The sequence below is a fragment of the Corvus cornix genome, chromosome 12 (assembly GCF_000738735.6).
Source record: "Corvus cornix cornix isolate S_Up_H32 chromosome 12, ASM73873v5, whole genome shotgun sequence".
Lineage (NCBI taxonomy): Eukaryota > Metazoa > Chordata > Aves > Passeriformes > Corvidae > Corvus > Corvus cornix.
In genome coordinates, this window is record NC_046342.1 from 6,922,631 (window position 1) to 6,937,461 (window position 14,831).

The 14,831-nt window shown below is 41.0% G+C and overlaps 2 protein-coding genes across 3 annotated transcripts; both read right to left on the minus strand.

The window, feature by feature from the left end:
• Positions 1-736: 736 nt before the first annotated feature.
• ACTR8 (actin related protein 8) lies at positions 737-9,197 on the minus strand. The gene is given in 14 exon segments (XM_039559061.1): positions 737-1,450; positions 2,100-2,263; positions 2,558-2,822; positions 3,246-3,386; positions 3,934-4,029; positions 4,558-4,711; positions 5,050-5,182; positions 5,979-6,072; positions 6,610-6,783; positions 7,442-7,546; positions 7,813-7,923; positions 8,735-8,905; positions 9,074-9,112; positions 9,114-9,197. Coding segments are annotated over 14 exon segments (1,875 nt in total). The 3' UTR covers positions 737-1,306.
• Positions 9,198-10,895: 1,698 nt separating this feature from the next.
• Positions 10,896-14,563, minus strand: SELENOK (selenoprotein K). Of its 2 annotated transcripts, XM_039559062.1 has the most exons (5): positions 14,466-14,563; positions 13,827-13,917; positions 13,021-13,101; positions 12,320-12,412; positions 10,896-11,182 (listed from the first exon to the last, which is right to left on the minus strand). In XM_039559062.1, exons 1-5 carry the CDS (start codon positions 14,482-14,484, stop codon positions 11,179-11,181), a joined length of 288 nt encoding a protein of 95 aa, XP_039414996.1. In that variant the 5' UTR covers positions 14,485-14,563; the 3' UTR covers positions 10,896-11,178. The 2 variants fall into 2 exon arrangements, with proteins under 2 accessions (XP_039414996.1, XP_039414997.1); XM_039559063.1 differs by lacking the exon at positions 10,896-11,182 and having other exon boundaries at positions 12,316-12,412.
• Positions 14,564-14,831: the final 268 nt, after the last annotated feature.

The following is a 14,831-nucleotide window of genomic DNA, read 5'->3' on the forward strand; positions in this document are numbered from 1 at the left end:
TTCCGGCAGGAGCATTTATTGCTGCTACACTGGCGAAGGTTGCAGAGGCAAATACGAACATGATCCCGAAAGTCACAGTTTTGTCCGGGGGCGGGGAAAAGGCAGGACCAGGGAACGGGGACCAATGGGGAAGCTCTGGGGGAGTGACGAGGGGATAGAGGCCGACAGCCAACCGGGGAATCCAAACTGGGATAGATGAACACAACAGAACGTGCGTCCTGGGAGAAGCCTTTCTGGTCACCCTAACATGAAGTGGTTCCTGTGGTACTAGGGACTTGTCTTACTGAAAACTCTGTCCCTTGTAATGTATGTTCACTGGCCACCAGTGTCTCATTGCCGCAGCAGCTCGTGCCATCTCAGACTGAGGGAGAGTTCTCACCTTCTTGAGCTTTTATATCCTGTTGAGTTTTGCTGCAAACATCCTCTTATATAAGATCATGTAGAAAAGAATGCGTTTTAGGTATTCTTGCATTAGGAATGCTTTCAAGTATGTTCAGAAAGCTACAGTTCAGTATTTCAGTTCAAACCAGTCCTGTGCTTTTGAAGGCACCTGCCCAACCAAACCAGGTTTGGTTGGTGTTGCAGGGTGGTTGAGGAGTGCAGCCATGGCTTTTGGGTGTATTGTAGTGGTTTTTGCATAACAGACAAAAAAGTGGACTCTACAATGGATAATGAAAAGCTAACAAGAGGTTTTGATGATAAGTATAGGGCAAGAAAGAAATACTCAACTTCCAAATTCTTGTGTTTCCACTGAGTAAAATAATTTATTACATAAGTAAAATACTAACAGTGACTGTAGTTTTAGTTCTTCATTTCACTTTTACCCTAATGATCACTTATATAACAACTTCATCTCCTGGTAACATTAGAGTAGGAATCAGAATATTACGTTAAACCCACAGCTGCACTCTTCAGCTGTTACTCCTGTGTACGTGTTTCTGGAATGAATCTTGGCTTAACATCTGTCACATCATATTTTATACCTTAAGTTCCTACATTGTGCAATATTAATATACAAAACCTGTATAATATAAATATAGTTACTCTGGAGATGACAGTGATACTCTGTATGCAGAATTCAATGCATACAATTCAAAAGATGAAGGGTAGCTTAAGTCAAGTGCATTCAGGAAGATTTTTGTTTATTTACAACACTTCCAGAAAAATCTCAGTTGAAGTTAATATTAATAAAATACAAAAAATATATATCAGCAGAAGATCAATTCACGTGCACTGGAAAAAAAAGGGCATTTAGGGAAAGGAATCTTCAGTGGAGTTCCGACAGGTTCCTCTGTAGCCACCTCCATTACCACACAAAGGCAGCTCGCTCCCGTAACATCCTGACCCCAAAACGCTGCCATTCCCTCTGGTATATCCACAGCTCCTGAGTTGTGTCCAGACAGGCCAAAACTGCACCTCCTTTCCAGGCAATTAAACGTGGATCCATATCCTAAATTCAAAACACAGATTGCACACAATCATTGGTCTCATTTTGCATAGTACTCTAGTTGTATCCTACTTTTTCCCCACAGTATTCACCAGTTAGGATCTGGCAGGGCAGGGGAGGAGAAAAGTTTTTCAGTATTATCCAGGAAAAAATAGTGAGATAAAAATATTTAACTGATATTCAAGATGCTTTGAGAAGTCACTTTTTTTTTTTTCTTTAAGATGCCTTCTAGGCATGTCATGAAAATCTTGCCTTCAGTAATGGAGGCTCTGAAATAGATGCAAATATATTTACAAGTTTTGCCTGATTAATACCAAATGAAAATTGCTCTCAATGCCTGTTTTTCTATTATCTTGATAGTACTAAAAAACAAAAAATCACAATTTCTTGCTGAGGAGACAGGTTGGTTACCTTCATGGGCCAGTACTAACTGCTTCTTTAAGAACACGCCCTTCAGCTAACAAACACTTCAGTGATCTGTACCAGTAACACTCTTGCTATGCCTCTAACTGGCCACTGCTATAAGCTGAAAGCTCCCTTAAATCTCAGATATGCAACTACTCTGGGATTTTGAAATAATTTTTTTCTTTTAATCTTTCAAAGATTTCAACCAATCATAGTTTACTAACCACTTAGCTCTCAGTTAAGTTACCTTAGGCCTTGTGATGACTTCAACATTTTCAACGACTCTTCTGAAAGACGGGGGCATTTTGTTGAGAATTCGGTGCTGAAGAAACTCTTGAGCTTTATGAAACATAAGGCCTCCTCCCACTACTAAGATGGAACTGTACATCTTCTTTTTTGTATCATCAGATGCTGGAATTAATGGATATATAGAAATACCTCTGTTTTTTAAGCTTAATATGGCCTATATTTGTAATACAATTAATTTAGTGCAAGTCAAAGCAGATAGAAACTGATGTTTCTCTCTTCCTTGGAGATACAAAATATGTATCTTGAGAAACATATCAAAGATGCAAGCATAAGAAACAGTGTAGCTCCTCTCAAGGTGATAAAACCTACTGACACATTTTTCTTTGGTGAAGTACAAGAGTTAAATAAATCCACCCTGAGGCGTATTTTACAGACTTGTACAAATGTAATTCTTACCACAGCAGTCGATACTATGAAGGATGGCTTTGTCCAGACCCAAGGCTTTGCCTTCAAACTGAGAAATAGCAGTTTTCCTGGACATGTGTGCAGTTAAAGGTTCCTCTGAATCATTGCCAGGTATCATACAGTCAGCCTGGGAAGATCCCAGTTCCACTTCCTGTGGGTAGATCCTCTCCGAAATGTCTGAGGATTGGCCTCTCAATTCTCCCTCAAATGCCCCAGGCTTTGACATAGATTTTCTGTCAGCTGTAGCTTTTGAAGACTTAAAAGTGAGAAAACAAGTTGAAATACGAAAAATGTAAAAAGATCTTCAGCAGGTTACAGAACAGTACAAAGACTTAACTAAGCACCATTGTACTTCCCTTCACCTTTTTGCACAGCAAGGTTAAGCCCTGAATTATTATCTCATCTAATCTTCATTTCAATCCTCACATTCTAAGTAAGGGCTTATTTTGAACTCCATCAGATTAATCAATCCCATAATATGAAGCCTTCTTAAGACTTTAAAAATGCACACTTCTAATTACAGAATAGTTTAGGCACCTGTAACTACTTACTTTAAATTCATTCTTTGATACTTTTGACCCAGGTAACAAACTTTAGTTTCTGAGATGAGCTAATGAGTCCTCATTTTATTCCCCAATTAAATGACAGTTAATGAAAAATAAAACCAGCAATCACACACCTGCTCCTGCTTACTTTGTGTGGCCAGCAGATAATGTTCATCATGAGGATCCTCAGGGTCACCTTGTGACCTGTGCTGCAAAATTGTCATTTTTTGTCCAACAATTCCAAAAGTTGCTGGATAAAACAGAGCCATTGGTGCCTGAAGAGAGATTTGGCATGGGTTTACTAGTTTTCCTTCTTTTGGCATTTACTACAGGAAAAAGATGAGTCTTGTTCTATTTTTCTCACAATTCAAAATTAAACAGAGGTGTTTTTTTTCCAGGTAGTTTTTAAAATACAAAAGTGTCTTCTGTTTTTTATAATTAAAAAAAATCCTAACAAACACACAAGTTTCTTTAGAGATTTTAGCATTGTACGATAAGTAAGTATTCAAATGCAGTTTGTTACAAAACTAGAAAATTCAATGGTGAGCTGAAAACTTGCAAAATTAACATTAATGCTTTGCACTTGAAGGATAATTATCATACTTAGATGAAGCAACAACCATTCTGGCTAAAGCTACTTAGAAAGTCTTGTGCATCCACCGGTGCTGCATTAGGCCCACTCATATACAGAAATTAATTTTATCTACCAGCATAATTTAAGAACAATCTATAAATCACATGGGCTTAGTAGCACCAGACTGATACAAAGTGAGGCTCTGAGTCTGAATGTTCAATATACTTGTAATTTAATTTTAAAATCACCTGTAATTTTTCATCACCTAATCGGAACTGGTACAACAAAGCTGGAGAATCCGGATGCCGAATTTGGAACTCGTGATCTTGTAATCCAGAAATATCCTAAGGTCAGAAACAATGGAAACAAAAAAATTGTATATTTTATATTTATCAAGCTGCATAATCTATTTAAACTGCAGAAAACAACAGAAAGTAACAAAACTCTCTTCTAACCATGGATTTTATTTACCTATTCTTGAGTTTTTTGAAGTCTTTTCCATGTAGTATGATCTGCCAGACAACTCTCTACATGCCTAAGCCTCTACAATGAGGGTTTTGCAGGAAGAAGAGACCTGCTGGCAGATCTTACAGAACTGAAGTTGAAAACCAGCAAATACGTAATTATTATTAGCTTCTTTCAGCAATAAGAACAAAGAAATTATCTTTCTAAGGGCTGGGATTCCTTTCAGCTAGAGGAAAAATAAACCAAGTTACAAACATTTCAAGTCTGAAGTTTCTACAGCTTTTGCCAGTATTCTACTGAGTAAAATATTTACAATCAACTTGGATTCACAAAAAGGCTCCCCAGAGTAACATTCTGTAAAAGAAAAAAAAAATTACTTGGAGAACACACTATTTTCCCCTTCTCACCTGATCTAGATGACAAAATGTCTCCTTTAGGTGCTGAAGTAGTAGGCAATCCAACTTATTAGTTAGCTGGCAGTCTCTATATGGGAATCCTGCTCGTTGCATAAGCCAATAAAAACACCTTGACACATCAGAACCTCCATATGCAAGGCACAGCCTAAAGCACAGAGAAGAAAAAGATCTTTTTATGTAGTTGCTGAAATACTGGCTGATTGCAGTGATAGACAGAGGAATGCTAGGAAGATTTTAGACATACTGGGATTATGACTTTCACAGAGTTTGCAGAACACAGTATTAGCTCTGATCAGTTCTGCATGTTCTCTTCTTTTAAAGATGTAAGAATTCTTTAAGGTTCATATTGCAACAGTTAACCCTGTTAAATGCTTCAGAGTAGAAAAAACCTGTGTTTATAAAAATTTTGTCTCCTTTTAAAAGTCAAATCCTTGGTAAGCAAATAAGTCCATGATTCTAATAATTCTGCACACTCTAAGGTACCTGGTATTGCGATGAGAAACACCATCTTCAACACAGCAAACACTTGTCTTCTGATCTCCCACATCTACAATACATGCACTGCTTAAACCGCTTCCAAAGGTGGCACAGACAGACTCCTGGTGTACAATAATTCCTAGCAATATGAGAAAAAATTGTATTAAACTCATGCCAAACTTTACAGTAATGCTGCTGACACTTAAAGGACATTTTAATGTCTTTTAAAGATCTACAAATAGCCTGACTCTGCAGTGAAAGCCTGTATATTTAGTGAAGATGGGGTGGGGGTACTTAGAGATTTTTTTGCTGGCTAAGGCTTTAAAAGTCCTGAAAAAAGGTAAGAGCAGGGTCAAATGATCCTGTTTCTGTAAGATTAAAGGTACTGTCTTCAAATTTTAACTATTTTTTTAATCTGGTAGTGCAGGGTCTTGGCTATCAGATGTACATGAAGTGTTTTCTAATTTTTTTCTAGTTTTAATCAAATGGCACTACTACTAGCATTTCAGATATGGTCTTTAAGTAGTTATAAAGTAAGGTGCAATTTCATCCTCTGTTCTCCATTCAATCCACCTTTACAGAGTACGTTTCTATCACAAGCCCATATTTAACCCTGGGAAGTACCACAGGTTCCAGTCTGTTCTTCCAGACAATCACACATTTTAGAAATATGTAAGAAATCAGACTGTTGCTACTTTTACCTCAGCTGAATGAGAAACCCACAGTGGGAATGCACAACAGCAAACCAAAAAACTTGGTTTAGTATTAGCCAACCATTTTGCCCCTTTAAGAGACAGTAAATATGTGACTGGCAAAAGATGAGGGTGCTAGTCCCAGCCAACCTGGTATAGATGAGCAAAAACGTGCCTTAAAAGAAAAAAAGAAAAAGAAATCTTTATGCAATTAATCATTACTTGCTTCATTATGGTTTTTACCTGAGAAGCCCATCTTCATTAGGATCATATTTACCAGTTCTTTCACGTGCTGTTTATTATAGATGTCTGGAATTAGTAAAATGCATCTGTAGTACTGAAGACAAGAACAGTAAATTAAAGCCAGCTCTTAAATAAAGTTTGATATACAACTTACTTAAAAAAAAAAAAAAAAAAAAAAATCAAGATTTTAGGAAAGGGGAAGGTTTTTAATACTTCAAGAAGTGTGTTCACAGTAAGTGCCAAGAGTCTATAGCCATTAAAATGTTTAAAAGTACATCAGACATGAGACAAACACCTACTTGGCAAGGATAAATAATTATACAAGTATTAGGCAACCCTTCCCCAGGTGCCTCCTTTACAGTCAACAAAAAAACCCCAAACAAAGACTAAGATTGTGAAATGTCTATAACAGGATTTTTAAACATTGTTGTTAGAAGTTCTAAAACCAATTTTTATCTGGACAAAATTCCACATGAAGTCTTGGGAACTATGCTTACCAGCAGAAAGAATGTATGTGTTAAGAAAAGGACCAGTAAGAGGCTACCAATAACAGCAGCTGCTTCTCTTTTACAGTAACACTTACAGAAGTGGATACAGCCCACACCACACAAATGTGCTGTTCACAGCTCACCTTTAGATCTTTCAATGGTATTTCCAGGTATTTTTGTATTGCATGGGACCATATAACTTCAAGGTCTGCCAATACTGCAGTGAGGGAGCCACCAGGTCCTGCGTGGAGATTCAACTGCCCTCTTCTAATGGGCCAATGTATATTATAAGAATCTAATGGATTAACATACAGTGCCTGAAAAGAAGAGATTACATTCTGTGCATTGCTTTTCCCCAAAAAATAGTAACAAAATGAGTAACAAATACTGGGAAAAAAAGTATTTCAGAAACAGATATAAGAAGACACTGCAGAACTCAGACTGATGTAACAGCAATACAGTGGATTTCTTTGTGACAGGGCTTGATTATAAACCATTAAAATAAAAAGACAGCAAATACATTGTTTAAATTGTTTGAATGTTCTTACCCACAGACATCTACCAAACATAAAGGTGTATTTTCCCATTACCTTGTATTAGAAACTAAAATAATTTGAACACTTTGAAGCCCACAAATATCAAGTTACTCAGCAGCAATTCCATGTAGTGATACTTTTATCAGTTTATAGCCTTTTCTCTGAATTATGGCATATGGGGAAAGTTCTCATCTACTCCCTGCAGAAACCCTGATTTATAGGAGCAAGGGATCCAAGATGCCTGTTAAGCAAATGGGGGAAACCCTCTCATCCTGCTGAATGATAGCAAATACTCAATTACTCCCCTGTAAAGTTTCTCAGCTTTGCTGAGTTAGCCTTACACGTGCTTCAGTACATACTAACTTACAGCAAACTGTTACTGATGACATGGAGGCATTAAAACACATGAAGCCTCATTCAGCAGGAAAATCAATCTTACCTCTTCTCCTACCAAAAATTCAGGATGATTTGATGTGTTTGTCCACTTGGCCCCAGAGCTGTGATCCAAAATGGCAGGCCTCATCTGTCTGTTATATGACCTGGCCTGAAATGTAACCAAACCGAATCCTGTTGATAAATATTTTACTGGTTGCTTTTTATGCATGGAAGAAAAAGGAAACACCCCTTTGAACCCAGCCCTTAAGGAAACATTTAAAATCTTAATTTTCTCACATTTTCAGAGTTAGGTAACACAATAGCACTATCCACATTTGGTCTATAAAGGGTATCTATTCTTGTCCACTGAAGCATAGGATCACACCCAAGGACTGCATGAATGAACAATTTAGTAAGATCTTAAGAATGAGTTACCTGATCAGGTGACACCGGTATGCGCCTGGCTCCATTTGACATCTTTTTGGACCATATTGCTTGGTCCACCATTTTAAGGCCATTTTGTCTCTGTTCAGTACTTTCAGGTTTCTAAGGAAAACCCCAAATAGTCAATGTAAATACTTTCCAACCATATGTCTGTATACTGGTAATACTGAAACTCTTATGAAACAATGAAATCTTTACAGTGGTTGATTGTAGAAAGATGTTTGTACAATGCAAAATGGACTTATTTTTAAGGAAACTTTTCTTTTAACTGCTTTTAGTGGCTGCTGGACTTCACCTCTAGTGAGGTGCTCAGGCCATTATCTGAAAAAAATATTCCCATATAGAGACTGCCAGCTAAAGAAATATGAAATAAGAGCAAAAATGTTTAAATAGATCTCAATTATTTAAAGGTGAGTTGATAATTTAATATTAGAGACGTTAATTTGATTTTTACAGATTCAGATTACATGTAAAATTATTATATATATTTTTTGTCCAGGCTGGACTAAAATTACTTGCTGTTTTACCCAACTCACAAACTAACTAGTAACCAACAAATTCACAAACAGTGATCTGATTCTAATCCTGCAGTTGGCATTCCATCAGAAGAAATACTGAGTGTGGTACCAGACCATAGCACAGGGAAATCAACATGTACAAACCCTTTTAGATTTAGTTCATTGCAAACAAATCAAACACAAACATAGACTGGTGCAAGCCTACTGACTTCAGTAGGTGGCATCTGCAGTCCTGAAAAGGGTGAAAAAAGTTTGACTGGAGATTTATTCTCCTCTGGGAAGACATGAAGGATGAGGGGGACATATGCACCACACAACAAACCAAACCGCCTCAGGAACAGGCGACGAACAGGCGGATTTTGGCGAGGCGGGGCCGTGCCCGGAGGCGCGCTTACATTGAGGCCGTCCCTGAGGAGCCAGCTGTCCCTGTAGGCCGCCTGGCCCTGCTGCTTGTGCCGCCGCGCGATCACGTGCGGGATGCCCGCGGGCAGCGTGTCCGTGGCCCGCCCGAGCCGCAGGGTGGTCGAGCCGGGGTGGATCACCACGATGAAGTTGCTCTGTATTTGCTGAAAGCAGCACGGAGTCAGACCGAGTCCTCACCACCACCCGGAGCCCTTCCGGCGCTTCCACAGCCCCCTCCGCAGGCCTTTAAAAGGCCGAGCCCGGGCCGGGCCCGCCCCAGCGGGGAGGGAGCAGCGCCCAAGCAGCCGCCGCTCGCCGCCGCCGGGCCTCACCTCCTGCAGGGACTCGGGCACGGCGGCGGGGACGATGGGCCCGCTTCACGCCGCGCTGTTCGCGCTCCCGGTCGCGCTCCTTGTCCTTGCCGTTCTCCGCCTCGCCTTTCTCCGCCTGGGTCATGCTCCGGCCGGACGGAAGCCGCGTCCGCTGGGGCCGAGCGGCGCCGCGCCCAGCGCGGGGCGGAAGCGGGCGGGCCCTGGCCCGGCACCGCCCCTCGAGCAGGTACCGTGCGGGGCTCGGCGGCTCCGGGGCGCTGCCGAGGCTGGTCCGGCTCGCAGCGGACGATGGGGTCGTGCCCCGGCGCTGAGGGCAGCACGGAGAGCCTGGGGAGCAGCCCTACCGCTGCTGCGGGTCTGATGGAGCACCAGCCAAACGTTGTCAGCTGGGCTGGTACTGCTGGTACGGCTGCAGGAGGGAGGATACAACAGCTTAAAATACTCCTCTATAAAAAGGCCGTAGTATAGCTGGAGTACGTGGTACAGCTGTAAAGAGCTAACGATGGCCAGCCTCCCTGTTTGTCGGCAGCGAGTTCCTTTATGAACTGTGGGTTCATAAAATGGGATGTTTGACTGGAGCTGGGCGCGATGTGGTTTTTAAAGGCTAAAAGTCGCTGTTACATAGCCAAGTCTAAAAGACGCAAACTTTGTGTTAGGTATGTATGGCAGGAGTGAGAGCTGCTGGAGTGGCTTGCTAATGGGGCGGCATTGTTGATTAATTTCCGGCTAACGAGTGTTAAGGAATACATTCAGTGCAGGGAGCCCGGGGTGCAGCCGCACTTTGAGCGGCTCGTTGAGCTCCGCGGGACCGGAGCCCCAGGTGAGAGGCCGTGAGCTGCCAACCCTTTGCACAGCAGAGGGCCCGTGGACCTGCGGCACAGCCAGGTGAGCGGACCCACACACGACAGCAGCCCCTGAACCCCAGGCTTTCCCATGCTTACACCGAGGGCATAAAAGCCCAGGGGTTTCTTTGTTCGAGGTCCCTCCTTGGAGGCACCAGCTGTTATTTACTTATTGCACTAAGATTAAATTATTTTAAGGATTTGGACGTCAGATACTCTGCTTTGAGAAACCTGGGGTTGAGCTGGTAAGGAAACCTGGTCTGACTGTGAGCATGGCACCTGGATGGTCAGACAGGAAAATTTCCTTAACAAGACATGATAAGGAGGCGTAAGTAAAAAATTTGCAGTGGCACGGTGTAGAAAGTAATTTAATCTCGATTCTTGTCAGCTTATTTTTTGTCAAATAGATGCAGCACTCTTTAAGCAAAAAAATCCCGAAACCCATAAACCCCAAATGAACTCCAAGAACAGTAAGAAACTCCCATCCTGAAAAGGGGTATATTAAATGATAGTTACTATTTGAAAAAAAATAACTATTCTGAGATAGCTGTCAGTATTTGACTATTTTTTCTTGTAATAAAAACAAGACCTAATTTTATTGTAAGAAACCCCCAGAATTTGTACAGTAAATAGGTTTATACATTTCAGTAAGTTTATAGTGGAGAATGAAGCTGTTCCAAGAGGTGTTTCTGTTATAAAACCCATTATGGGCCTTAACGAAGCCAGGGTTGTAAAATGAAGCAATTTGTTAACTGCATTTTTAGAGTGCTTTTAGAGTATCATTAATACAATGAAAATATAACAAAGTACAGAGTGTTTGTCCTGAGAAAGTGAATACAAAACCTCTTGGGAAGTGCCACTTTGACTCTTGAGGGACCATCTGTATCAACTATAAATACGTATTTGTTCTCATCTGAATAGCAAAAGGCTTATTGTACTTCAGATTTTTTCACTTTCTAAAAATGATGAGAAAATCAGCCTTGTGACAAGCCAAATATAATTTACTTATTACTTTGCAACTACAGTAAAATGTTCAGAAACTATACAAAGACTTTAGACAGTAAACATGTATTTAATAAAACTGTGGTTCAGTTACACTGGATCCTTGACGAAGGAGTTCCCAGTACAACTTCATTAATCTGCTTCTACCACAGAACAGTTTCCAGTCAGGCATACACATCCCCATTTGGTCCACCACTAAACTCTTCTTCTTCTTTTCATCTGGCAGATGTGTATGCTTGTGCCTGCCTCTTCAGCAGGCGTTTACCTAGGAGATAAAGTAATTACAGTACATTTAAAGACAGGGCCTTTATTTGTGAGATAAAATTAAGTAAAAAATTTAAAATAATATTGTTTGTAATTTAGCTAAATGAGACATGCTAAAGACTTGATAACTTTATTCTTGAGCAGGTTACACATTGCTGTGATTATGCAAAAGCCATCTCCAAAGTCTTTGCTGGCCTTGTGTCTACTCAACAAGAAAAAAAGGCCACAATGTTTTTCTCCCATTTGGAAGAAGCTTATCCTTGTTCTAATGAACTGAAATACTGGTGTATGTGTTTTCTGGAATATGAACTTTTTCCTACCAGATTTACAGGTATTAACCACCTGCATGGGGTTTTTTTTCCTTGTAACTTTTATTATAGTAACAGTGGGAGTGACTGATGATAAACAAGGATTGTTCACTTAAGTCTTAAAGTAAATTAAACTGTTCTATAAATACACTGAGTGTCAGATGTAACTCCCACCAGCCAAGCTAATTAATAAAACAGAATTAAAGTTCAGGCAGCTGTAAGAAATTTAAAAACCGGGACTTCTACCTCTATTTTTAAGTAATTCTGATTTTTACACTTTACTGGAATTCAAGATTTGCATGGCTTTATAATTGTAACAGGGAAAAAAAAAAAAACATTTTTACTAAGCTGTTTAACAACCTTATTTTTTTCCTTCTTTTCTGTTGAGAAGTATTGATTTTAAACAAAAAACCTTGCATGTCATATGACAACTATTAGAAATGCAAACAAAGTTTCAGTTTCTACCGATCTGGACAGGACTTTAAATAAGTGGCCAAAGACAATTAAAAGCTATAAATTACTTATCAGCTGTGCTCAAAAATTTTTGCCACCCTTTGTCTATCAACTTCTGTGCAATTAAAAGTGAAAGCCCACCATTCCTAAGCCAAAATCCTTTTTAACATCCCTTCCCCCTGCTTTTTCTCCCTTCTCTCCTTTACTGGAAGTATCTTTGATTCTTTGATTACTGAATAACTTTGATTATTTTCCTGTTTTGGTAACTTCTGCAACAGGAGGACAAAGCACTCCGTTCTACCTTAACCCTGAATTATCACTGCTATTAAAAAAACCTCCAAACCCTTCAAAGCAGGATACAGCAGATTTGGAATTACCTTCCTCATCCACCTCCAGCCATTGGTGGTGGACTGGGGCCTCCACCCCAGTGATTTATTCGGCCCATCCTACGGCGAGGATGTGCTGGAGGCCTGAAAAGAAAGGAATTCTATTGTCATTAAACTTTTCAACTAGAAATAGAATAAAACTGTCTCTAAATGTCAGTAGTGAGAAAGTCTGAACCTCTGAAAAAGTTGAGTTTCACCTGACAAGTTGTAAGAAAACCCCACTTTCATGAAAATTCTCTTCTGCACTGTTCTCATTACTGCTGTGTGATGTGAGAATGCTACAGATGACTGATGCTTTTACACAGTCCTACAAAACACTTAGGCTGTAGTGTTTATAGAAATTATACCCCCATAACAAAGTGTTTTGCTTTATCTGTAGGTAATGTAATACAAGAAATGACTGAACTAATGCCAATCAAATGCTGAGTATAAGCGTGTCTAAGAAAAGAAGAATTTTAACAAAGATATCTCTTGTCTACTAGGCAGGTTTCAAAAATAAGTTTCAGAGAGTGTTAGTCTGTACTGCTATTGCAACTATCCAAAGCTGTGTATTATCAACAGCATTGCAAATAAACATTTTAGCCTTCCTGCACAACCCAATTCAATGCAAATCCCAACTGTAATCTACTCAGATTCATGTCACTTTGCTGAGATAGGGGGGAAAAAAACTGGTGTGAATATGAAAAAAATACCCTCTTCCATCATTGTATCCTGAATAGGAGGAAGATGTGTAGCCTCTTCTTCTCAAATCTGGTTGAATAATGCTCTGGAAACTGAAAAATCAAAACAAGGATTAGGTGAATTGATAGCTAGATATAGTTTTTGACTTTTTTGATTGGAAGATAAGAAATGGCCTGAAAAACAGTAAGTAGTGTTCAGGAATGAACAGTGTATCTTCTCAATATCAATCTTGGTAATTTGTCTTCTCCATATGAAACTAAAATCTGAAATAATTCCAAATTATAGTGAGGGCTAAACTATAAAATCTAGTTTTCTTGTTAATATGCAAGAGATACATAAAGTATAAACATGTAACTGAAATAATTAAGAACTGCTGAATACATTACAAGAACTTTTCTGTTTATTAATGGTCTTTGATCTGGGGCCATAAATTTTTGTTTACTTCTATGTGATTACTTTTACATAGCCAGAATCTATTGTCACCAGTAGAAATTCTCCAAACAGCTTAATTATTTGATCAGCTAGTAGATGCTGTTTAACAAAAGTGTATGCTTTTCCTTTTGCAGTATCAAAACAGACGAAATGTAAAAAAACTCATTTGAACTGCCAGTAAATTAGTGTCACTTTTCATGCACTTTTTGTTAGGTATACCGTGCTTAATAAACAAAACCACATGGTCGTAGTAAAGCATTTATATATACGGAACGTTAAAGAGTAAATATAACATTTTTATTGTTGTATTACTGATAGCATTGAGTAACTTCCACGTATAGCAAATCTAAAATGAAGCTCACCAAAAGAATTAACTTCTACTTACAACAGGACAACAAAATCTGCTATCGACCAGAAGAAATCTGTTATAGATGACAAACTCCAGGGGGCCCGACTCTGGTTATCCAAAACTTGTCCTGTAACACATCCAGATACAAAACATCCAGTGACGTTCAGTGTGTGACATTGTACAGTAAATTACATAAAAACATATCTGCCGAGTCCAGAATTTGCAGCTGGGACGGAGAAACTGCACTTCGTGGCGGCGAGTTTCATTTTCTGCAGGTTATTGCTCAATACTTGAACTAAAGGGGTCACCACCGGCACACGGGCTCTGTGTCCAGGAAACCTACAGAAAGCACCAGCGCAGCGTCTGATTCCCCGTTAGCGGTAAAGTGCTGCTCTGTGACTCTCCCGGTGTCTGCAGCCCGCACTTGGACTCCTCCAAGTCCCTCAGTACGGTTTAGAAGCAGACGAGGCTCGGCCGCAGGCCGCAGGGCAGCGCGGGGTGACGCGACACCGGCAGCGGGCGGACCCTACCGGGCTGTCCCGGCAGCGGCGGCGCTGGGGGGCCGCGCTCTGCGCAGCGCGGGCCCGCTGCCCCCTCGGTCAGTGCCCAGCCCCCGGCCCGGCCCCTCAGCGTTGGAGATGCGCGCCCCGGCCCCCGGGCACCCCGGCCCCTCACCGTTGGAGATGTACACCATGGCTGCCCGCCGGCCCGGCCCGGCCCCGTCCCTGCGCCTGCGCGGCCGCCGCGCGCATGGGCAGCGGGGCCGGTGACGGAGGCCCTGGCGGAGGAGTGGACGCTGCGCCCGGGCCGGAGCGGCAGCGCCCGCGGGGCTGTGGCGGGGCTGGGTGGCGCTTGGAGCCCTCGGCCCTCGGTTCCATGTTCTCTCGCCACAGGGCAAGGGCGTGCAGCCCCTGAGGTTAACGAGGTCCTCCTCAGCACCGCCTGTTATCGAGGGGTCCCTGTCAGCAGCCCTGTTAATAAAATTTTCTCTCGGCACCCCGGTTAACGGGGGATCCCCCACAGCACCCGCTGGTATTAACG